The 25,447-nt window shown below is 49.2% G+C and overlaps 1 protein-coding gene across 1 annotated transcript in view; it reads left to right on the top strand.

Annotated features, from left to right (window-relative positions):
* The window catches only part of CDH23 (cadherin related 23), a 542,121-nt gene that overhangs the window by 491,661 nt on the left and 25,013 nt on the right, over positions 1-25,447 (top strand). The window contains exons 38-46 of the mRNA XM_042780917.1: positions 12,822-13,043; positions 13,348-13,467; positions 14,159-14,339; positions 17,509-17,642; positions 18,225-18,434; positions 19,007-19,114; positions 20,507-20,609; positions 21,760-21,885; positions 22,826-23,029. Coding sequence (XP_042636851.1) covers positions 12,822-13,043; positions 13,348-13,467; positions 14,159-14,339; positions 17,509-17,642; positions 18,225-18,434; positions 19,007-19,114; positions 20,507-20,609; positions 21,760-21,885; positions 22,826-23,029 — 1,408 coding nt within the window. The remainder of the gene's footprint in view (positions 1-12,821; positions 13,044-13,347; positions 13,468-14,158; positions 14,340-17,508; positions 17,643-18,224; positions 18,435-19,006; positions 19,115-20,506; positions 20,610-21,759; positions 21,886-22,825; positions 23,030-25,447) is intronic.

The following is a 25,447-nucleotide window of genomic DNA, read 5'->3' as shown; positions in this document are numbered from 1 at the left end:
TAGTAATAGCTGACTCCCTGTGCCAGCATCATTCTAAGCACTTTTTAAATGGATTTGTTATGTAATCCTCACATTCTACGAGGTAGATACTATTAGCATCTCCATTTTGAACCACAGAGGTTAAGTCTCACAACTAGTAAGTGGTGATGCCAGATTTGAACCCAGGTAGTCTGGAGTCCCTGGGTGGCCCAAATAGTCAAGGGCTCAGCTACTAACCAAGAGACTGGCAGTTCAAACCCTTGAACTCAGAGATGCCTCAGAAAAAAGACCTGGTGAGGTATTTTCAAAAGGTCATAGCCATGACAACCCTATGTAGTACAGTTCTGCTCTGAAACACATGGGGGTACCGTGAGTTGGAACTGACTTAATGGCAACTGATTTGTTTTGGGTTATTCTCAGTCTGGCTCCTGCATTCTGGAGTCATCTATTATCATATAGAGTCTAGTGGAAGCCAGGGGTTTACTGGAGGTCCTACCTCCCTCCTGCAGATGACAGCTGGCCTGGCCAGTGCAGACCCAGCTTGCTTGGGCCCTTGCCACTGAGGCTGCTGGCTCCCTCTCCTGTTCCCTCTTCTGCTGCGGTTCCTGGGACAGCTGGTTGACCCCAGCATGGAGAGGACCTGACTGACTGCTGTGTTTATTTGGACATTAGTTCTGACTGGGGAATGAACTGGGCTGGGAGAAACCCAGACAGGCCCTCTGGTCCCGCCTGGCCTCCAGGCTCTTCCCTTGCCCACAGGAGAGTGGCACCTTCCCCACACAGTGATGAATTTGCTTCTGAAGTAATGGAGAAGAGCTGAAGACATCTATATCATAGGGAGTTTTACTTTTCGTTTTATGGCATTAAATAACATTGACTCACAGAAAGAGGAGGTTATTCCCTTTTCAATCGTGTTTCAGTCCTGATGACGTCAAAAAGAAAGTGCCAGTTTAATGCTAATATGTCTTCAAAACATCTCTGTCACTTCTAATCTTTTTTAATTTGCCAAGGGACTACAGGTTCAGGGTCTGAGCCTCCCCTGGGCCATAGTTTCCAGCTACAATTTAATCCCCTTATTTGGTTTTCCTATTATGTGCTTTTATGATTTTGTTCTATTTATGGCGAGTGATACTGGCTTTCCATTTGTGGCAGTGATATAAAGTTTCCTTTTAAAATATGTTAATTTAAGTAAAAGAGTAGATTTAAAGGAAAAAATAAGTAAATATGATGACAGGCAGCTATTGCAGAGACTGCAAAGGTGATGAGAAACACCTTCATGGAATTACTCAAACTTCCCATTGTGCAGATTAAAGGGGCATGGGTGTTTATGGTCCCAGGATGAGTGAAGAGCAGAGCCAGGACTTGACCCCAGGTCCCCATGGGAAATAAGACCCAACATAGAAAGATTAAAGGAACTGAGCTGCTTGGTCGGTAGCAGAGCAACCTCATTGTTGGACTATGGATTAGCAAGATGGCGCCCTGTCTTTGAGGAGGGTCAGCCACAGTAAATAGACTGAATGTAAAGGTCAGATGCAAGAAAGACCCCACTGAGCATAGTGAGACCCCCAAGACTATGGCCCCTAGTTACCCTTCAGGTCTGGCCTTGAACTCACTCCCATGGCTTCCAGCCAAAGAATAGGCATATAGGGTGAACATTTACATCAGCTAGATACACTCCTTAGAACAATCAGTCATGGGAGAACAGAAGGGCAGCGTTTGCAGGAGGCAGGAATGCATAGCAAAGAAGGACAGGGAAGAGGTAACTACAGGGAGGAAGTAGGAAGAGCGCTGCTACATTGTGGGCAATTGCAGTCAATGTCATGAAACAAAATGTGTATGAATTGCTGCGTGGAAGATGAATTTTCTCTGTAAACTTTCACCCAAATCACAATAAAAATTTTAAAAAGAAAGATCCCACTGAGATAAACAAACCCTGGATTGGGCTCCCCTTGAAGTTGCAAAGTCCTCATCTCTGGAGAACTTTAAGAAGCACCTACAAGCACCCCCATGGTAATGGAGGCTGTAACTGCCTATAGGTGGGTGGCTGGACTGACCCTGGGCACCCTTCAGACTTCCATGATTCTGGAGTGTCCAGTCCCTGTGAAACTAGTCAACATCTTCCCATGCCCTCCACACTCAGCAAGGAGTTTAGATCAAGGATCAATGAATGGCATGTAGTTTCTAGAAGCCAAGAAATAACATAATATTAAACAGTAACCACATGTGTCAGGCACTGTATTAACTATTTGTTCATTGACGCCTCACAACAGCCATCTGAGGAGGGTACTATCATCATCCCCAAGTTAAAGATGAAAGAACTTGTTCAGAGATGCTAAGGAACTTGCCCAAAGCCACAGATCAGCAAATGGCCAGCTTAGAATTTGAAGCCAGGTCTGACTGACTCCAGAAGCTAAACTTAAGAAAGGGGCTGTATAGGAAACTCTTGTTATCAGAGCTTTGAACTAATTCTAAACAACTCAGTCATGGCCTATGGAAACAAGGGTAGCATGTGGGTTGCATAGCAATCAAATCTCTTGCCTGCTGGATTTTGACTCTAGTAGGAAACAGGTGGTGTAGTGGACAAGGCATCTGGCTGCTAACCAGAAGGTCAGTGGTTCAAACCCCCTAGCCACTCTGCAGAAGGAAGATGGGGCGATTTACTTCCATAAAGATTTACAGCCTCAGAAACCCAATGGGGGTCACTATGAGTTGGAAATGACTAGATGGCAATGAGTAGTAGTAGTAGTAGGAAACAGGCAGTAGTGCCGCACTCAAAGATGGCAGCTGACTGACACACATTCAAAGAAGCACAGTTGGCTGCCATCTTTGAATGGGACACCACTGCCTGTTCAAAAAAAAAAAAAAAAAACTCACTGCCTGGGTCACATTCTCACAGAGACCAAGCCCCTGCAGGGAACCTTTGTCCCACTTATGAGGAAATTGTAACAACCACAAGGTACTCCTAGGAGCAGCCACCAGCCCAACTTAGTGAGGGGGTCCCCGGTACTGCTGGCCCCTAGGTGTCCCTGGCATTGAGGAGATGCTCCTTGTGCCCATGGCCTGGCCCTAAGGCTGTGTCTTTCCACCTCAGGGCTTTTGGGCAGTGGGGTGTGGATTTCCTAAGACCTGGCCATCAATGTGTCAGAGGCTTGCACCACTGGGTTACTAAGCATGGTCTTGCAGCCTAGTTTACCCGGAAAGGGAAGATGCTGCAGGGGAAGTAGGGGTCTGCCATCCCCAGCCCCAGTGTACTCCATGAGCTCGAATGCGTTAGTCCCAGAGTTTGGGACTCCTGAGTCAGTGCAGCCTATGAGGGCATCCTGCAGGCCCTGAAAATACCTATAAGGTTAGAAGAGGCTCCACCACCTCTGCGGTCTAGTGGAGTCTTGGCTCCCTAGGTGTTCCCCTCCACTCATCTCACCTGAGTCAGGCCCACGAACGAGAAGTGTTCGATCTTTCTGGGCTCCGTGAGCACCATACTCACCACTACCACTCATTTTCCTTAGTGTTGGCCCAGCCTCAAGAGCTGGAGAACAGCTCTGTACAAGCCACCTCCAGCTCACTGCCCCAGACATAAAGGCTTTGACCTTGAGAAACTGGTCATGCCCAGGGAGTTCCAGCACCTCATCAAGGAGTGAGCAGGTCTTCCCCACTGTTCCCAGGCACTAGGAATCACACCAACTCACAGACCCTAATGATCATCTATTATCTCCTTTGTTGCACACAGTATGAGATAGTAGGATGAATATCCTACTGTGCCCATATTATAGCTGAGAATACTAAGTTCCAGAACAAGTCAAAGCTAAGTGAATTCTGACCCCTTCAGGAGTCAGGCTACTTTGAGTTAGGAGGTCAGACTGCTTGGAGCCCTAACTCTCTCTCCCTGAACTGGATCCAGGAAGAGATGGTCTTTTGGAGCACCAAGGTCTCTGGGGATGAAAGCTCCTGGCTAGGTAGACAATGGGGAGCAGGTAGACAATGGGGGCCAGGGAGGCTGGCTGGTTCTCTAAAACTCAGCATCTGAAACTGAGGCTGCTTAATAGCAAGGTGAGGATTAAAAAACAGGAAGGGCCTCATGGGGTCTCTTAGGGGAGGGCAGGGCAAGGCAGGTGGCCTGCAGTGGGTAAATGCTGACTTTCCCACCTATCACCATCCCCTGCTCCTTCTGGATACCATGCCCTACCAGCAGGCTATGGCCTTGGTGCTGGGAACCAACCCCCACCCCCCATCTTAGGGACGACTCTCCCTTGTTGTCATCTTGGGGAACATCCAGGCCAGGGCTTAGCCAGTTCTGATGTGTGGGATGTGGGTTCCTTTCTTCTTATCAGAGGCCAGGCTAGCCTCCAAGTGGTTCCTCTGGCCTCCTCCTCTCCCCTTTATGCTGTCCTCCTCCTCCTTCTCTTCTTCCGACCCGCCCATTGGGTCCCTTTGCCAATCCCTCCACCTCCCTCCCTCTGACTCCCTGCATGACTCACACTTTCCCTGGGCCCTCCTCATAAAGTTTGGTCCCACAGGCTGCCTGCCAGCCCCCTCTTCCCTAAAGGTACAGCCTCTTCAGTTCCGGGCAGTCCAGAGCCAAGGCCAGCCTGTAGGTACCGAGACCTCTGCGCTGGCCCCCCACCTCCTGGGAGCCACTGTGTCCTGGCCAAGACACTACCTGGAGATCTGACAGTCTAGAAATGCCACAAGTTATTCAAGGATCCACAAGGGGCTGATGGCTCAGCTGGGAGTGTCCCATACAGATCCTGAGCGGCAGCCTCACTAGGGTGCTGGGGAATCAGCTGACCCTCAGAATAGGGACCAGTGGGCAGTGCTACCCATGTCTGGAGTGGGCCAGTGCCCACTAGGACTAGTCCCTTCTTTGGCTCCCAATGCCCAGCAAGGCTCAGCCAGAAGTATCGCCAGGGCATGGGGGCTGGCTGGGAGTGCCACACACCCCACATCCTCTGAGATGCTGGAGCCCTGTGACAGGAGAGACTGGGAAATGCCACAGGTGTCAAAAGCTAGTCACATCCACAAGAACACAATGGGGCTGTCTCAACCCTGTCCATGTCCAGCTCTGTAGAAACCACTTGTGCTCTGGCTCTCTGGGCAGGGAAGGGTGGGACAGGCAGTCCCTGGGATGCAGGCAGTCTGCTGCTCAGTCAGCTGTCAGAGTATGTAGATATGACCAATGCCCATCCAGGGCACTTGGCAGAGACGCCGCTGCACCCTGCCAAACGACCCAAGCAGAACTCTGCGCCACGAAGTGGGGATCACAGCAGGCTGAAGAGATTCCCAGGGCGTCCCCCCCCACCGCCCGCGGTCCCCCCCGGGGCACTTCCCAAGCGCCCAGCCTGACGCCGCCGGTCTTACCTCGAGAGGCAGCCAAGAAGAACGCGAGGAGCACGGGCCCCCAGCGCCGGCCGCCGGCCTCCGTGGGGACGCCCATGTCGTGGTCGGGCGGAGAAGCGTCTGACGCAGCCGGCTCGAGTTGGGCGGCGGGCGCGCAGGGAGACGGGGTGCCTTGTGCACGGGGAGCGGGCGGGACGCGGCGGGCCAGGGGAAACCTCCCAGCGAGTGAGAGCGGAGCGTCGGAGGGCGGCCGACGGCAGGGCGCCGCCTGCTCCTGGGCGCCCCCAGGGGGCTGCGGGAGGCACTGCCTCTCCCGAGGGCTCCACGGGAGGGCCTTCCTGGCAATCTAGCACCAACCACATCCCAGCCCCGCAGAAGCCGAGAAACTGAGGCCCAGACAGAGGATCCGGCTGGGTGTCTGAATGAGTTAGCTCCTCTTTACTGCCAGTTTAAAGCTGTTTCTTACTCCTCTCCATTACTTTTTGGAGAGGATTATTATTGTTGCACAGCCTAAGAGATGTGTGTATGTCCATCTAACTTAGTTCCAAAAGCGTTCTGGTAGCGCAGTGGTTAAAGCATTGGGCTGCTAACCAAAAAGTTGGCGCTTTGAATCCACGAGCGTCTTGGGAGAGAAAGATGAGGCAGTTTGCTTCAGTAAAGATTTACAGCCTTGGAAACCCTATGGGGCAGTTCTATTCTGTCCTATAGGGTTGCTAAGAGTCATGATCTACTCAATGGCAATGGATTTGGTTTTTTGCTTTTAACTTAGTACCATTTCTAATGGCCATAGTTTGTGTCTGCCCTCATCCACCAGCCTTGGCATTTTCTGGTCAGGGACTTGACTCCTACACCTCTCAACCCAGCCCAGGGCCTGGTATATGGTAGGTGCTGAAAGGAATGAATGGATGGATGAACAAATGAAATCTGATCTTTGTGAAGAGTTAGGCAAGTTGGAGCAGGCTGGGCTGCAGGTTCCAGAGCCTGGGTGGGCTGGGAACACTCTGTACACGCACACACACACGGAACACATGCAGGCTTACACACGGCTTAGTACATCCTACATGGGGACACGTGTATCGTCTGTTGGTGTACCCACTGGATATCATTCCAGGTCCTCTCCCCCATGGGACTCCAGAATTACCTTCCACTTTGCACCAACTCTCCCTCCTTGGTGCCTCAAGATCTGCAGAACACACGCCTGCATTTTCGTCTCTTGCGCCCCCACCCAGCCTGTCAGCATCACTGGGGAGGTCCCTCTTCTTTTGTCCAAGTCCATATCCTTCAGTTCAAGAGCCTTCTCCTTTACAAGTGCCCTAGCCCCGCCCCCGACTCCCTCCAGTCCTTACTGTCCACACTCCCATCCAGCTGTCACACCAGGCCTGGGGGTACCCACCTAGCAAAGAACCTGGGCTCGTCTGCCCTCCCAAGCTAGATTGTGAACTTTGGGGAGCCAGGGCCTTTCTCTGATGTTCTGAGTCCCTGACACAAAGTGGAGCATGGAGAGGGTGTGTAATGCACTCTTACCTGGATGGCAAACCAGTGAATACATGGACAAGTGAGGAATGGTTGCCTGGCTGGAGTTGTGACGGTGACTGTGGCTGCGGCCAGGGCTCAGAGAGAGGAGAGGGCACAGCCATTTTACCTAGCTTATGCCAGCCAGGCTGAAAGCTTCTAGGGGCTTTGTTGGCCTTCTTTTTCTTTAAACATTATTTATTTTGCTGTTGTTGAGAATATACACAGCCAAACACACACCAGTTCAACAGTTTCTACGAGTACAATTTAGTGACATTGACTGCATTCTTCAAGTTGTATAACCATTCTCACCCTCCTTTTCTGAGTTATTCCTCCTACATTAACATCAACTCACCCCTAAGATTTCTGTCTGATCTTTAGAATTGCTGCTGTCAATTTGATCAATCCTGTATAGATAGTTCTTAAAAGAGCACAATGTCAAGGCAGACATTCTTTACTAGTTAAGCTAAATTATTGTTCCATTATAAGAAGACTTCAGGGGATACCTTTAGTTTAAGGTTCAACCACCCTCTGTGGCTCCAGAAGGTCTAGTCCATGGGAATATGAAATTCGGTTCTCCATTTTCCCCTTTTTGATCAGGATTCTTCTGTGGAATCTTTGATCAACATGTTCAGTAATGGTAGCCAGGCACCATCCAGTTCTGGTCTCATGGCAAAGGAGGCAGTTCTTCATGGAGGCAATTAACCGCACATTCCATACGTTCCTCCTGTTTCTCATTCTCCTTCTTCCTCTGTTGTTCCAGGTGAATAGAGACCAATTTTGAGGACTTGGATTGCCATTTGCAAGCTTTTAAAACCCTAGGCCCTACACAACGAACTAGGAGGTAGAACAGAAGCACTGAACATGTTATTATTAGACCAGTTAACTGGAATGTCCCATGAAATGATGACCCTAAGCCTCCAAACCAAGGAATCAAATCCCATGAGGTATTTGGTTGTACCTAAGCAGCCACTCTGTTTTTGTTGTTGTCATTGTTATAAATATGTCTATCACACAAATTTTGCCAATTCAGTTTTGTACAAATTATTGACAGCAAGTACAACAATCAGCTATGCGACCTTACCATTAATGCCATTTTTCATCACCATTAACCCCCTGTTTTCCCCTCCCTCCTGCCCCTAGTAACCATTAATGAACTTTGGTCTCTATACATTTGCCTTTTGTTATCTTTTTATATAAATGAAGTGACAATATTTGTCCTTTTGTGATTTTTTATTTCACACAGCATAATGTCTTCAAGCTCCATGCACACTGTAGCATGCATATATCAAGATTTCATTTCTCCTACTGGCTGAGTAGTATGCCTCTCTGTGTATGTTTGACATTTGTTTATCCATCCATCTGTTGGTGGGCATTTAGGCTGTTTCCCACCTTTTGGCTATTGAAACAGTGCTGCAATGAACACTGGTATACAGATCTCTGTTTGAGTCTCCGTTTTCATGTCCTCTGGGTTTATACCTAGAAGTGGAATTATTGGGTCATATGATAGTTCTATATTTAGTTTTTTAAGGAACTGCCACACTGTTTTCCACAGCAACTGTACCATTTTGCATTCCCATCAGCAGTGGTTCTAATTTCCCCCAAATCCTCACCAACATTTGTTATTTTCTGCTTTTTTGGGGGTTTGTTTGTTTTCTGTCTTAGCCATCCTAGTGGGGGTGAAATAGTAACTCTTTGTGGTTTTGGTTTGCATTTTTCTGATGACTAATGACAATGAGCCTCTTTTCATGTGTCTGATGGCCATTTGAATGTCCTCTTTGGTGAAATGTCTATTCAAGTCCTTTGCCCCTTTTATGATTGGATTATATTTGTTGTTGTTAAATTGTCAAAATTATATATTTATTTTAGCTATTAGATTTTTGTCAGATAATATGGTTTCCAAATATATTCTGCCCAACGTTAGGTTGTCTTTTCACTTTTTTGGTACTTTCTTTGGTCCATTAGGGATCCTGAGCTCATAGGTGGCCCCCAGGCTGAAGGACAGAGGACAGCCAGAGTCTAGCTACATCAGAAATCAGAGGAATGAAATTAAACGGGAACCAGGAATTCTGGATGCCCCATGGGTGGCCTGATTCAAGAGCTCCCTGAGAGTTCTCAGGGGATGTCCTCCCTCCCCTTGCTCCTGGGGCAAGGGAAGACCACAATGGAGGTGATTTGGGGATCCAGGAAGACCCAATGGGATGCAATGATGGGACATAACCTCAGGTCCTTGGGAATAAACTCTGACCTTGTGACCCAACCTGGGACACAATCAGAAGCTTTCCTACTGGCAGAGCTTTCTTTCATTTAGAGAAGGTGCAAAACTAGAACTGACACCAGGTGGGCACTAGGCTCTCTCCCCACCACAGCTTGGGCAGAAGTGAGGCTGGGTCACTGAAGAATGGGACACTAGAGCACCTCACCCTTCTCCCCTAACCTCTTCCTCACCAGGCCTTGCCCAGACCACCCTTGAAACTAGATTCCTCCATCCCCAGGGCCTAGCAGGTGGGTGCTGAGAGCCTGGAATTGGGGGAAAGGGGGAACTGCCCTGCCAATCCTTTCTCCAGAGGGCTAGAGCAACCGAGCTGGGACCAGCGGCCCTCCCACTTTCTTCCTCCCACTGCACTGCCCTTCACTGAACCTCCTAGGATTGCATCAGGGTGAAATGAAGGCATCTATGAGGGGTGGAGATATTGCCCAAGGTGAGGGCATGGTACAGAAACCTCAAGCTGTTTCCTCAATGTCAGGGCAGGCAGGAAGGCCAGCTGAGAGAGCCTTTTGGAACACTGGCTTCCTCCTCACTTTTGGTTTTCTAGACGCCAAAGGAGGTCAGAGACAACTTTCCACACCCCAGACCAGGACTGGTCTCAGAGCATGAGGGGCTTTGTAGGGTGACTCTATAAGATACTACACACACACAAAGCCTACACAATGGTCAGATCCACTTCCAGAGACCCTGGGAGGTGAATCTGGAAGCACCAACACCCCTGCCCTTCCCTGTGAGGCTGGAATCCAACCCTTTCCTGCAGGGCTGAGCAACTGCTGGCAGAAAAGGAGTTCAGAGGGATTCAGTGCTGGGCTCCCATAGGGGTGAAAGCTCATAGTTGCATCCAGGGCTGTGAAGAGCCAATGGATAAACTTTTCAAATATTTGAAGGCCCCTACCCTACCACTGTGTATATGTGTGTGTTGAAAATATATATAAAAAAATCAACCAATTCTACAGTTTTTGCATATGTAATTCAGTAATATTGATTATATTATTCATGTTATACAACAATTATCAAGCACATCCTTTTCCAAGTCATTCCACCACCATTAACAGAAACTCAATGCTCCCTCAGCAATAACTCCTCCTCTCCCCTCTCCACCTCCTGGTAACCAATAATAAGTTTTGGTTTCTATATATTTGTCTATTTCATGTAAGTGAGAGCATGCCCCAACCACTATTTTTAATGAAAATAGCCACTAATAGATTATGGAGAAGGATACAAAATCCATATTCAATTGCAAAGATAACATAAGGGATTTCAAGGACATTTCATTCTTGAGACCAACACTTTAGGTTATTCTCTGAGACTCAGTGCAAGCTCCCTCTCCATCTCTAATCTTTGGGGGAAAAGTTTGAGAAATGTTAAAATAATGCATTTTCTCTCCCTGAGTGTTTGAATTTTAGTAAAGATTTATTGAAACTCTGTAAAAGAGGAAGAAGGCCACATGTTCAGGCCTCCTCTAACCCTACAAGAGGAAGACAGGATTACCAGCAGTAACCCAAGGCCTATTCCTGCCAGGCCAGACATGCTGCCTCCCTCCAGCCCTTTCACCAACCGTTCCTCCCAAAGCACCCACCACCTCTCTCCTGGGTTCGATAATGGGCTGCAGTGGCCACACAGAACTCACAGATTATGAGGTTTATTAGGGAAGCACCAGGCTACAATTCAAATTCAGGAAAAATGCTCAGTCTCTCTCCCAGCCCACCGTCTCTCAGCCAACAGTCTCTCACAGTCTCTCCCCCAGCAGTGCTGGTCCCTCGGTGTCTCACTCAACAATGCATGTCTCTTGCATCTCTTTCCCAGCAGCACGTGTCTCTTTCAGGGGTGCGCGTCTCTTTCAGGGGCGCGTGTCTCTTTCAGCATCACGTCTTCCTCAACCAGCAGTCAGAGGGAGTTCTGCCTCTAGGAGGCCTCCTTTTGAGCCCGGCAGGGTGGTCAAACTAGCCAATCATAGCATCAGAACTCTAAGCACTTGAGAGAGAGTGGGCACCTCCCAGAACATTGTTTTGTGCCACTCCCAACAGAAATACTCCAGGTGGACAACTTCAGCAATCAGGAGCTCCTCAGTTGCCCATAGAAAATCCCACCTTGGAGTTTACAAAGACTTATGGGTAGAAAAGCCACACTAAGTAATTTACTACACCACAGCCTCTAAGACCAAAAACAATATGTCCCTTATGGTGGATTTTAGTCCACATGACTAATGACAAGAGTCTAGAAGCCCAGAATATCTGAACTAGGATGATGTCTCTGGAGCCCAGAGAAAGTTGGAGCTGTGAGGAAAAGTGAACCACCTACAGAACTGCAGTGAGGGAAGGAAAGACTGTGTGCAATAAGCCCTCACCTCTCTCCCCTCCCTTGTCCTGTTTTATGCCATGGCCTCCTATTGGCCAACCCATTGGGAAGCCAGATGGAAGGGAGCCTAGATGGGGCAGTGCAGAGAGAACATCTTCCCAGATGGAGAAGGCAGAGAATGAAGGAGGGCAGGGAGAGGGGGGAAGAATACCAGCACATGGCTAATTTTTTCCACTAATCTGCTCTGTTTGTGAGGGAGACGTTGGTGGTTCAGTAGTAAAATTCTCACCAGACATGTTAGAGACCTGAATTCAAGTCCTGACCAGTGCACCTCACATGCAGCCACCACCTGTCAGTAGAGGCTTGTGTGTTGATGATGCCGAACAGGTTTCAGCAGAGTTTCCAAACTACGATCAACTAGGAAAAAAGGCCTGATGATCTACTTCCAAGAACCAGTCAGTGAAAACCCTGTGGATCACAACAGTTGGATCCCCAACTGATCATGGAGATGGTGCAGGACCGGGCAGTGTTTTGTTCCATTGTACGTAGACTCGCCATGAGTCAGGGGCCAACAACAACTTTGCTTGTCATGCACCACATTAATCATTACCATTGGTTCTTGAGTGCTGATCACTGAGTTCTGACTGGATGGGTATCCCATGTGGTTTGATTGGCCCAAGCATTACACCAGTTTTAATTAGATCACTGTGCTGAGAAGGAGTCTGAGATTGCATCTGACGTCAGCAATGCTGTAAATGATTGGTGATGTCTGCCGTGGGCACTGGACAAAGTGGTGGTGCAAGTGTCATTCTGAACCAAACCAGTTACCTAGTTTGGGTTTTAATGGAGCCTCATGTGCTTTCTTTTCTTTCCATTTTTCTTTTTGGTGGCTTAAAAAAAAAAAAAAACTCATGTGCTTTCATGGTTCAGTAGTAGTAGTAGAATTATTGCTTTTCGTGTGAGTGACTTGGATTCCCTTTCTGGGCAACGTACCTCATGTGGAGTCACCACCCATTTGTCAGTGGTGGCTTGCCTGTTGCTGTGAGGCTGAACAGGTTTCAGTGGAGCTTCCAGACTCAGATGGACTAGGAAGAAAGGCCTAGTGATCTACTTGCAAAAATCAGCCAGTGAAAACCCTATGGATCACAACAGAACGTTGTCCAGTAAGCAGTTGATCATGGGGATAGCACAGAGCCAGGCAGCATCTCATTCCACTGAGCATGGGGTCACCATGACTCAGGGGCTGACTCAACAACACGTAACAGCAATGTGTGCTTTTCTCTTCCACCAGCCTGTGACTTCTCTTCCTCTCATCCTTTCTGAGGTGGGGTCACACTGAGTGAGTTCAGCCTAGGAGAACATCTAGCTGACTCCACCTAACCCCCTTTAGCTACCTAACCAAGGAACCTGACCCTGCTCTTCTCCACAGGCCACCACCCACGTGTATGTGACCATCGTGGATGAGAACGATAACGCACCTGTGTTCCAGCAGCCCCACTATGAGGTGCTGCTAGATGAGGGCCCGGACACAATCAATGCCAGCCTCATCACTGTCCAGGCACTGGACCTGGACGAGGGGCCCAATGGCACAGTGACCTACGCCATTGTCTCAGGCAACATCATCAACACCTTCCGTATCCACAGACACACGGTCAGCAGCTGATGGCAGGTCCAGGAGAAGGGGCTGGGATTGATGGGGAGCCCAGTGACATCATGGGAATGGGAAGAAAAGATGAGTCTGGGGGAAACCTGGGGAGTAACCAGTGCTTGGAAAATGAAAAGCTCAGATGGGTGGGGTCTGGCCTAGAGGGTAAGAGGGGTTCACCACCATGGCCAGGAGGTCAGGGCCTAGCTCCTGGGGTGATCAGAGAGTGCCTCATGAAAGAGTTAGTTCCCAGGGTGCTCAGACCCACCATTCACCGATCCATCCTTGCTTCCTCTCTCTCCTCACCTAGGGCATCATCAGTGCTGCAAAGGAGCTGGACTATGAGATCAGCCATGGCCGCTACACCTTGATTGTTACTGCCACAGACCAGTGCCCCATCTGGTCCCACCGCCTCACCTCTACAACCACGGTGGGTGGAGGGGGGGGATATACCCCAACTTGAGAGTGAGAAGAAGACGGCATCTAAAAATTCTGTGGCCGAAGGAGGAGCAAAAGATTGAATGTCCAGCGGAAATGCCTAAATCCAAGAGCCCTGTCCTAGTCTTAGCAATTCAAACTCACTTTGTCACTTTACGGAAGTCACTGAACCTCTCTGTGTAGCTGCATCTTTGACAGATCGTGGCACCTGCCTTCCTTCCCTTCATGGGAAAAGCATGAACTCTGGTCAGACCAGCAGGGGTTCATATCTCTGCTCCTCCATCTCTTAGTGGTGTGACCCTAGGCAAGTCACTTAACCTTCCTAAATTTCAGTTTCCGCATCTGTGAAAGAGAAATAATAATAACTTCATTTCAGAGTATGAGAAAACAAATGAGACCATGTGAAATGAGTGTAATACAGTCATAACTAGAAGTTCATAGCACTATTATGAATATGATTAGTATACCCATTAACAAAAAGGTTTTGACAATAATAACTCATCCACATGCATACCTTAAGAGGTCCTTGACTTCCATCATCCCTTAGATTCTTGCATCATCCCCACAAGGCAGGGTTATCAGGTCCAGTTTAGGAATGAGGGAACTGAGAACCAGTGAGGGGCTAGGCCTGCACCAGGGCTGGCGGGAACACAGCCCCTGGCTAAGCTTGTCCACCACCTCAGGTGCTTGTGAATGTGAACGACATCAACGACAACATGCCCACCTTCCCCCGGGACTATGAGGGGCCATTTGATGTCACCGAGGGCCAGCCAGGGCCTAGAGTATGGACCTTCCTGGCCCATGACCGGGACTCAGGCCCCAATGGCCAGGTGGAGTACAGCATTGTGGATGGAGACTCCCTGGGTGAGTAGGACCTTAACTGGGGGTTTGGGGTATACACGACCCAGAGGCCTCTCCCCAACCCTACTCAAGAGCAAGACAGGTCTCAAGGGAGGTCTCAAGGCAATTGCCCCCCTGCCTTTGTGTGGTCTCTCTAGGCCTCCATTTTCTTAACCATAAAAAGATGAAAATACTATTCTGCTCACCCCCTTCTTTATAGGAGTAAGGTGAGAACACTGTGAAATCTGGGAACAGAGATTTGTAGTCCTGGAGAAGGTCACACACCTCTTTGAGATCTGACAGAAAATACAGAGCTTCTTCCCAGAAAATGCCTCTGTGTTGTACCCAGAGGGCAGATGAGGGCAGGCATCCTTGTCACTTGTGAGGAACACAGCCCAGAGGGACATTTACCCTCATACCACTGGGTGAAGTGACGTGCTCAAGGCCACCCAACTTACAGGTCTCCTTCCCACTACTGCAGCCTAAGCCTGGAGGGGCTCCCATCAGTGGGACACGTCAGGGGTGCCTGGGTTCTCATAGCTCCGATGAGAAGATGTGTAGCCAAAGAACAGCTGGAAAGCAGGCCAAGCCCCCTTCAGCCTCTCCTGCCAAGCCTGGCCTTCTCAGGGCCTCCACTGTCCCTTCATCAGGCCCACTCATTGGGCCCCTTTCTTACTTACATCCTCTCCTTCCTGATAGCTCCCAGTTCTTTCAGCTGCCTGAGCCCCCTTGCAGGGTCCTATGATGATACTAAGAGCAGCCTTGAATCTAGCACCCAGAAGGTGGATAGGTTTTATCTGTTACCAGCACAGTCCTGCCATGGCAACTCATGATCAGTCCCATTTTCCAGATGAGAACATCAAATCTCAGTAACAACATGCCCAAAGGCACACAGGAGGGAAGTTAGGATGCAGACCTGGGTATGAATGAATCCAAGCCCTAAACTTTTAGCATCCTGTCTCCAGAAGGTTTGGAAGGGGTTCCAGCCCTTAGCAAGCTGGAAAGGAAGATAATTTACAATGCAGGGGCCTTTAGACCTGCCTACTCCCCATAAGTTGGCATTGTGTGCAGTCTAGCCTAGGTCCAGCCTTCCATCTCCTTGAGCCTTTCTCTTCTGAGTCTTCAGGAACCTCTTCCTTTCCTTAAATGAGTAGGGGTGGGGTCTCCCCTGGCTTTAGAGAGAGGGCAGGAGACCATCTTATACACACTTAGACAGAGGCTGAGACAGGGCTGGAAAACCCCGAGAAAGGGAATCCCCAGTTCTTTGGAGACCTTGGAGCACCAGGCTCAGGAAATCCTGCTTCAAGCAGCTGCTACCCCTTCAGGCAGTGCCAAGCCTGCGGGGGTTGAAGAGAGGCTGCGAGTGGAAGGGAAGGGCTGGTGGGACGCCCCAGCTGCAGGTAGAACTTGGTGGGCTGTTTTTGTAAAGCATAGCAGTAGAAGCTGAGGTCAAGGAATGAGGTGAGGTGGGATGTGAAGAGGCAGGCAGAGAAAGCTTGGGGAGCTTGGGCCTCTGTCCTTGCCCTGCCCCTGTGCTGTGTGTCCTTGGACAAGTCAGTGTTCCACTCTGGGCCTCATATCCCCATTTTTCAAAGCAACTTCCACTTAGTTCCTGGGAGAGTATAAAAAAAGGCTTCCTCAGGCTCTCCCTACTCCCTTGCTCACTTTCCCTCCCTTCTCTTCTTGCCAGAGCCTCATGTCTCTAATGTCTCCACTCCAACTAGGCTCCCATTCAATCCCTTCCCATTTGCCCCTCATCCTCCACCCCCTTCTTTTCCTCACTCCTCCCTCCCTCCAAGCACCTCCTGCCCTGGTTAGCTCTGACATGGTCTAGAAAAGACTACAAGCCCATAGGATGCAGTGGACAATGACCTACAGCCTTGGGTTTGAATCCTGTTCTTTTTTTTTAACTCGTGGGAGCTTGGATAAGTCACCACCTCTCTCTATGCCCCAGTTTTATTTTCCAAAGGATTATCTTCGAGGTCCCTTCCAACTTAGAGTCTGAAAGTCAAGGTTCTTATTCTCAAACATTCTCAGACATCTGGCCACTCAACCAGGTCAGGACAAGGACTGAGCCATAGGATCAGCTGAGGTATCTCTGACAGGTCAGGGAAAGGAAGCCAGGGCATGTTAGGGCTAGAGACACCCACAGCATGGGAGAGCCCTCTCTGCACTCCACCTGTGGCTCAACACCTGGGATGAATGGAAGGCAGTGAGGGCTTACCTACAGGTCCACCATTATCAAGACATTCCTTTGTGTTAAGTTTTCTCCAATATCCCTTTTGAAAACAAAAAACAAAACAAAACAAAAAAAAAAACGATAATAATAAGACATGGTATCTGAGAAGAGTCACACATTGAAAAGTTCCTGAGACCTTCAATAATCAATTTCTGATCAATGGTGGTTAGCAAGAGGGTGGTGGTGGTGTTGTCAGGTGCCATGGAGTCAATTTTGACTTGTAGTGATCCCATGTAACAGTACAACTGTCCCATGTGGTTTGCTAGGTTGTAATCTTTATAGAATCTAACCAGGTCTTTCTCCCACAGAGCGAATGGGTGGGTTTGAACTGCTAATCTTTCAGTTAACAGCTGAGTGCTCCTTAGAAAGAAGATACTTGTGTAGAAAGAGGGAAAACAATTGGCATCAAGTAAACTCCAACTCATGGTGACCCATGTATGTCGTAGTTGTACTGTGCACCAGAGGGTTTTTAATGATTTTTCAGAAGTAGGTGGCCAGGCCTTTCTTCAAAGGTGGCTCTGGATGGACTCCAATCACCAACCTTTTTGTTAGCAGCCAAATGCTTAATAGTTTACACAACCCAGGGACTGTTGAAAGCCCCCACTTTTTCAATTGAACCCTCTTAACCAGGGTCAGTCCTTGGCCTGCCCATTGAACAGATGGGAAGAAGTGACCCTGTCCATTCTACAGATGGGGAGGCCAGACCCAGGGAAGGAATTGGTCTGGCATTGCAGGCCATCAAGGGTGTGAGCAGCCCATGCTCACCTGCACCCCTAGCAGTTACCTGTTCCTCTCACCTCTGCACTTCCCAGCCCTGGGCAGATCCCATGAGGAGCTGAAGCTGGGGGCCCACCCCTGGAGGGAAAGACTTGCTAGAGGAAGTGGGGAGAGGCCTGGGTTCTCCATAGCTCATCGCCATGCCTGCTAACTATGGCCTCTCCTGGGCATATCCAGGGGAGTTTCTGATCTCTCCCGTGGAGGGGGTGCTACGGGTCCGGAAGGATGTGGAGCTAGATCGAGAAGCCATTGCCTTCTACAACCTGACCATCTGTGCCCGTGACAGGGGAGTGCCCCCGCTCAGCTCCACGGTGAGTGTGGTGGCCCTCTTCCACTGGCTTCACACCACCCCCTGCACACTCCAAAGAGACTCCACTGCCAGCCGGGATATGTCTTCTGTAAACACAGCCACCCTCACGGCAGACCTTAGCACCCTTAGCAGTCTTCCAAGTCTTCTGAGGGCTCACCATGTGGAGGCTGGGCCTTGGCCTGGCAACTGCACTTCTTAACCCTCCCCCAGAGTGGGAGGACAAGGCTGACAAGGAGCTGTAGCAGCAAAATGCCCTGTGTGTTGACTGGGTTGTTCTAACAGCCTAGCTGCTGTCCTTTCCTGCCTCCTTCTTCATCCTCATCGTCATCCTCTTTTGCCTTTTTTATTATCTTTTTCTTCTTCTTCCTTTTTCTTGTCCACCACCAACTCCACCTTCTCCTCGTCAGTTACCATCCCTTTGCTATCCTACTCCATCTCTGCCGTCACCTTCTCCTCCACCGCCTGCATGTCCACCATCATTACTTCTCCACCACCCCCCTTTTCTTTCTCTCCTTTTCTCCCTGCCTTTTCTTCTTAACCTGCTCCTGCACTACTTCCTCCCCACTCCTCCTCTGGCCTCCAGATGCTGGTGGGGATCCGAGTGCTGGACATCAATGACAATGACCCTGTGCTGCTGAACCTGCCCATGAACATCACCATCAGTGAGAACACCCCTGTCTCCAGCTTTGTCGCCCACATCCTGGCCAGTGACGCCGACAGTGGCTGCAATGCACTGCTCACCTTTAACATCACTGCTGGCAACCGAGAGCAGGCCTTCTTCATCAATGCCACGGTAGAGCCAAGACTGACCCAGGAAAGCCCACCAGGGTGTTCCTTCAAAAGAGCCTTCTTTACTGTTGCTGTCTGGGCTCCTTTGGTCTGGTCTCTTATCAGGCATTCTCCCTCCAGTGGGATGAGGGAGTTTCTAGGCAAGCAGGGAATCTTGGATTTTCCAGTTGAGTCATCTCTGAGGTCCACCGAGAGCCAGCCCTGCCTCCCTGTTACCCTTGAAGCTTGTCATTAATGTGCAGAGATGATGCCAGAGATGATTGATCTGGACCCAGATGCACCAGGAAGTCCTCCCTTGACATTTTGGAATGTGACCAGACTGCCCACATGAAAAGGTCATCAGAGGGGTCTGTCCCTTTGAGGCAGCCAGATCTGAGCATCACTGGGTCACTGAGCCTTGGGGGCAAGATCCTACAGGTCTAGGCCAGACTTGGCTTTCTAAACCTTTTCTCTGGCAATTTAGAGAAGGAATTTATAGCACTCCTGGGTTGCAGGCAGAGCAGGGTGGTATTTGTGGGTCAGAGACCAATGCTGAGAACAGGTCATTGCCCGGCTCACCAGCCCTCCTCATCCCAGACAGGGATCATCACTGTAAATCGGCCACTGGACCGCGAGCGGATCCCAGAATACAAGCTGACCATCTCTGTGAAGGACAACCCGGAGAACCCACGCATAGCCAGGAGGGTGAGGCTGGAGGCCGAGGTGGGAGCAGGGGGGGATGGCAGAGAGACAAAACATCTCCCCTCCAGGAAACAGTCTGGGGCTTAAACACAGGCTTAGGAGTCTGCAAGTGCTGGATTCAGATCCCAGTGCTACCTCTCATAGGTGTGTGGCTTTGGCAAATTAATTTCACTCAGCATTCACTTTCTCTTCTGCAAAATGTTGATGTTAACACCTACCCCAAAGTTGTGAAGAAGATTGAAAGAGTCAGTATATTTTGAATATTCAGCACAGTTCCCAGCAGGTGGCAAATAATAAATACCAGTTATTGTTTTTCCTCCCAAACCACCAATCCCCGGGTACATATCACAGCTGTGTGTGCACATGGCCATGCATGTATTCACAAACATATTCTCTGAGTCTTGGAAGGACTGTGTTTTCCAGTTGGCTTTCTCCTCCAAAAAACAAAGTTGTCTCTTTACTAAGAGCTGGTGGATGCTGCACACCAAACAAATCCCTTTGGAAGTAGGGGTCTCTCTCACCAGCCCATGAGGGCTAGGGCAGAGCCCTGAGTGGGACCCCTAGCTCAGCTTAGCTCTGTTCTTAATTAACAAGACCCTACCCTTCCTGGGCCTCTGTTTCCTCATCTGTCTAACCAGTAGAGCCTTCCAGCTGCAGGTCCTCATCAGCTACTTGCCTCTCTCGCTCTGTGCTCCTCTCCCTTCCTTCCATCTGTCACTTCCTGCCTCCCCCTTTTTCCTTCAGCTTTTTCTCTTCCTTGCCCTCCTTTGTTCCCTCCTCCACCAATGCTTTGGGAGGAGCCTGGCTTATCCTGGCAAGCAGCAGCATTGAGTGGTGGGAATCAGGAGGCTTGAGTTCTAGTCCCTACTTGGGCCGCTAACTCACCATGTGGCTTTGAGGGGTACCATCCCCTCTCTGGGCTTTGGTTTCCTCATCTCTGAAATAGAAATAGTTCCCTGGAGTACTGAGAATTCTGAGAGATAAGAATGTGAACGTGGTTTGAAAGGTATAAATTGTGGCAGAGAGTGAGAGTTTGGGTGGGCTCTGACCAGGCATCAGGCAGGCCTTGAGGTGACAAAAACAAGACTCATCTTCCTGCCTGAAACCCTTAATTACACAAGATGGGACACACCCTCTGCCTGCTATGAATTTCACAATACCTCCATGAAGGAGTTAACATCCCCATTTGCTGAACTGGAGAACCAAGACCCAGACAGGGGGAATGACTTGTCCAAGACCACCCAGTGAGCTGCTAGCAGAGTAGGGACTTGAACTCTGGTCTCTGGACCCCTAGTTTTGGCTTTTTAATCATCTACCTCTGTGCTCTAACCACCCGCACTGTGGTGCTTTGCTAGAACATGACCTACAACTTGCTCCCCACCCTGCCCCACATAGGACTTTGACTTCCTGCTGATCTTTATTGTGGATGAGAATGACAACCACCCCCTCTTTACTGAGAGCACCTACCAGGCGGAAGTGATGGAGAACTCGCCGGCCGGTAGGTGCTGGGCCTGCCTGGGAACCCCTGTCACTTCCAGGTACCACAAGGGGCCTCGGATGCCTGAGGGCCCACCTCCTGCCCAATGGGGGCCCAGCTAAGGCCTGGCTAGGAAGGCACCCTCACCGTGTGGCTGAACACAGACCCCAGTGGGTGTGGATGGGTGCAGCAGGGGAAAGAGGAGGACAGCGCTGAGGGGCTGGTTGGAAGAGACAACTATGGTCATAGGTTCCCAATGTGGTCTCAGAGCACTGCCCCCTCAAAAAGGGCATTTAGGGTGTAAGATGTGTCTGTAATCAGAGGTGGGGGTCAAGGGGCCCTGCATAGGTCAATGTAGTCCCTTCCCCACACCCCACTTCAAAGGAATAGAGTCTCCTCTTTACTGTCCCCCTGGGCAAAGCCCTACTCCTCCTCCAGCCTCCTTACTCCCTGAAGCTTGGATGCCAGGTCAGAAAGAGATGAACTGAGGTACTCCTAGTCTCTGGCTCGGCCTCAGTGTGCACTTGACCCTTAAGCCTCGCCTATGTGTATGCTCACACTCGTGCCAGTGTGTGTGTCTATCTGGCACATGCATGAGCTTACACATGTGCACAGACACACATAAGCATAAGTGCCTTCACCATGCACTCACGCATGCAAATATGCTCACCTATAGAGGCAGACAAGCTCATGACCAAGTGAATCACGTGTTGTGAATGCTCCCACCTATGCACACATTTATATTCCTTGTCAGGTATAGACAGGCACCTGTGCACAGAGCATCGTACACACACGTGTGGGCAGACTGGGCTGTGTGTACAAACCCAGGCAGGCCCACACACAACAAGAGGACATCAGGGAGCCCCCAGACCCTCCCAGGAGTGGCCAGCCTCAAAGGCTGCTGGGAAGGCAGGCATGGCTCTGGGCGGGCCAAGGGGCTTGCTCACCACTGTTGTGTTTTCTCCCCAGCAGGGCTTTGAGGCCGCTCCCCAGGCATCTGCGTTCAGTCTGCCAAGGCTGCCGCAGCCCCACCCCGGGGCCTCCCCTCCCCCTCCCCCTCTTCCCTCCCCTCTCATCCATCGTCAACCATGGCTCACCGGGAAGGGCAGGGCAGGGAGGGGGGAGGGCAGGGGCCAGTTGGCCCTGCAGTGACCCCTCTCTCCTCGGCCAGGGACCCCCATCACGGTGCTCAATGGGCCCATCCTGGCCCTGGATGCAGACCAGGACATCTACGCCGTGGTGACCTACCAGCTGCTGGGCACCCAGAGTGGCCTCTTTGACATCAACAACAGCACTGGTGAGACCTCTGCTGCCACCACAACATACCACCACCTCTGCCTGGCTTGAGTCTCCCCTGCTAGGGTGGAAGTGGCCCACTGCAAGAGCTGGGGCTCTTTTCTCAGTGCCGGATCCCAGCTCACTATGAAACCTCACTGTGTGGCTGAACACAGACCCCAGTGGGTGTGGATGGGTGCAGCTGGGGAAAGAGGAGGACAGCGCTGAGGGGCTGGTGAGCTGGGGCCACCAGGCCTCTCAGAAAGACTTCTGGTTGGAAGAGACAGCTATGGCCATAGGTCCCCAATGTGGTCTCAGAGCACTGCCCCCTCAAAAAGGACATTTAAGGTACAAGGTCTGGCTGCAATCAGAGGTGGGAGTCAAGGAGCCCTGAGTAGGTAAACATGGTCCCTTCCCCACACCCTCCTTCAAAGGAATAGAGTCTCCTCTTTACCGTCCCCCTGGGCTCCAGGATCAGGTCCCTCCTGGGGGAGAGAAGGATGACAAGCAGGAGGACCCAGGAGGAGGCTTGGAGATGACAGAGCCTACTGTGCACATGCTCTCAGCCTAGGCAGAGAGCCCACCTGACTCCTTCCACCTCCCCATGAACATGCCCAGGCTCGTCTGCCCCACATCAGTCAGAAGCAGCCAAGGCAGCTTTCCTATCCTCACACCAGCCCTGAAGCTCCCAGAGACCAGGTCACATCAGTGGTCCTGGACGCTCATTGCAGGCAGGATTCAGAGGGCACCCAGGGAAGTGCTGGAGACACATGCGCAATATGGGTTGTTGGAACTTTAGGGAAGAGAGACTTTGTGTTGACTTGAAGTTTCTTTGTTTCTCTTTCATCTCTTTCCCCACCATGTCCCTGTCTTTCCTATCACCTCCCTCCTGGCTCTTTCCCTATCTCCCTATTGCACCCCTTTTCCTTGGTACCTCCCTGACTGGTGGTACTGGCTGGCAGGCATGGTGACAGTGAGGTCAGGGGTCATCATTGATCGGGAGGCTTTCTCACCTCCCATCCTGGAGTTGCTACTGCTGGCAGAGGACATCGGGCTGCTGAATGGCACAGCCAACCTTCTGGTCACTATCCTGGATGACAATGACAACTGGCCCACCTTTAACCCTAATGCCCTCACCATCCACCTGCTGGAGAACTGCCCTCCAGGTAAGCAGGAAGACAGGCCCCAACCTTCCCACCACCCAAGAGCTGATTGGTAGTTGCGAGGATTGGAGCCTCACAGGTTGGGTGCAGAATCAGCTCCAACGGGGGAAGGATGGGTCACAGGATGCATGCAGAGCACCAGACTGAGAGTCAGAGACCTGGGTCTGCCCCCTCCCTTTCTTGACCCTCAGTGTCTTGTTTTTGAAATGAGATTATTAGAATATGTTCCATCTGTGTTTCTGAATGGAAAGATGGACTATTTTCAAAGTGAAATAGGATCAATGTGATTTACATCAAAATAAAAGTATGATGGTGGGTGGGGGTGGTAAATTGAATGCTAAAGGCCAGCTAGAAGAATAAGAAATGTTTGAAAAATAAGTATAATAAAACCAAGTTTGCCTTCCAAACCACTAAAAAACAAACTCACTGCCGTCAAGTCAGGTCCAACTCATAGCAATACCTCCTTGGGTTTCTGAGGCGGTATCTCTGTAGAAGTAGATTGCCCAATCTTCCTTCTGAGGAGTGGCTGGTGGGTTTGAACTGCCAGCCTTCTGGTTAGCACTTATCTGATTTCTGAATAAGAAAGTTCTAAGCATGAAAAAAACAGAACTCATAAAGGGAAAATGTTAAAATTTGGTGCATACAAATTTAAACTTATTTACATCAAACAATTATAATGAATAATAAAAGGCAAGCAACACACTGAGAAAAATGTTTGTCACAAGTTATCACAATGATATAATTTGCATAAGTTGACAGAAAAAAAAAGACAAAGGACAAGAATTGACAATTTGCAGAAGATATAACCAACCTTTAAGCATATAAAAATTGTTCAATTTCATTAATAATCAAAGATGTGAAATAAAGCCGTTTTCCTATAAAATTACAAACATGAAAAATAACTGCAGGCCAGGAGGCCTACTGCTCTGTCTCCTGCTGCTCTCTTAGTTGTGCTGCCTCTGCTGCCACCACTGTTTCTCGCATCTCAACCCAGGGATTTCAGGGTCCAAGGATGAGCACATTCCTGACTCTTCTTTCTCAATGACACTGAGATTCCCCTTTCCACCTCTGGGATGGCTCATTTAAGCCTCGCTGCATGGCAAAACTGACCAATCCCCACAATAGACTACCATGCAGAGTCCCACCCACACAAGGGTGCCATGTACCTTATTTACATTATTAACAAGCTATCCAGTCCCCTTGGTGGGCCACAAGTATCTCATATTTGCATAGTCCTACCCAGTCATCTGGTGGGAGTCACAAAGACCATGGCTAGAAGGGCCACATTAATTCACTGCACCACAGTGATGCAGTGTCACACATTCCATGCAGGAGACCCAGGTTCAGCTGCCAGCCAGTGCACCTCAGTGTTATTATCGCCCATCTGTCATTGGAGGCTTATATGCTATGATGCTAAACAGGTTTCAGAGGAGCTTCCAGATTAAGATAGACAAGGACAAAAAGCCTGGCAATCTACTTTTGAAAATCAGCCAATTGAAAACTCCTGTGAGTGTCTGCTTTGAGTATTAGGCTCTTCTCAGATCTATCTATATGGGATCAAATGGACAACAACAGCTCGAAAGATTACATAGGAGCCTTAAGGAGCAATGAGTTTATGTGAATCGAGGAAGAAATAACTTAGAAAAGGAGGGTTGTGGTTGCACAACTCAAAAAATATAATCAGTATCATTGAAATGTACAAATAGAAACTTGAATTGTATGTTTTTGTTGTGTATATTCTTAATAACAGCAATAAAATAAAATAAATTATTAAAAAAAAAAAACTCTATGGATCACATGATGTCCCATCTCATTATAAGTCCTTGATGTCAGTTAACAACAACAACAACAACACTCAAAGATACAAACAAAATGTATATACAAATATGTTAATTACATCAGCATATACAATAGAATATTGAAAGATTGAATATCCAACAACAGACATATTAAATTATAGTCCAATTAAATTGTATTTCAAAGACTGTTGAAGTTTACAATTCAGAAAAGTATGTCCCAGAGATACACATCCTCATATAATCCTAATTTTGTAGAAAAGCATATGAACAGAAAAAAGAGTAACAAATATCAGGGCTAGGATATGAGGTTACGTATGATTTTTGTTTTCATCCTTTCATTTTACTACAAACAGGTTTTTTCTAATGAATATATACTACTTTATTATTAATTAATAATTAATTACATAAATTATGTGTAATATATAATGTATATTATGTAATATATAAATATAAAGGGAATAAAAGCCAGGAACCTGGACAGAAGAGCAGTAAGCCCCAGGGATACAGGTGAGGAGAGACAACTCAGGGACGCCCAAAGCAGCAGGCCAGAAGAGCAGGAGAAAGGGGATTAAAAGCCAGGAAGCCAGACAGAGGAACAGTCAGCCACAGGGACCCAGGTGGG

The sequence above is a fragment of the Orycteropus afer genome, unplaced genomic scaffold (assembly GCF_000298275.1).
Source record: "Orycteropus afer afer isolate SDZICR_OR568_19922 unplaced genomic scaffold, OryAfe1.0 scaffold00070, whole genome shotgun sequence".
NCBI lineage: Eukaryota > Metazoa > Chordata > Mammalia > Tubulidentata > Orycteropodidae > Orycteropus > Orycteropus afer.
This window is presented reverse-complemented; position numbering and strand designations above follow the sequence as displayed.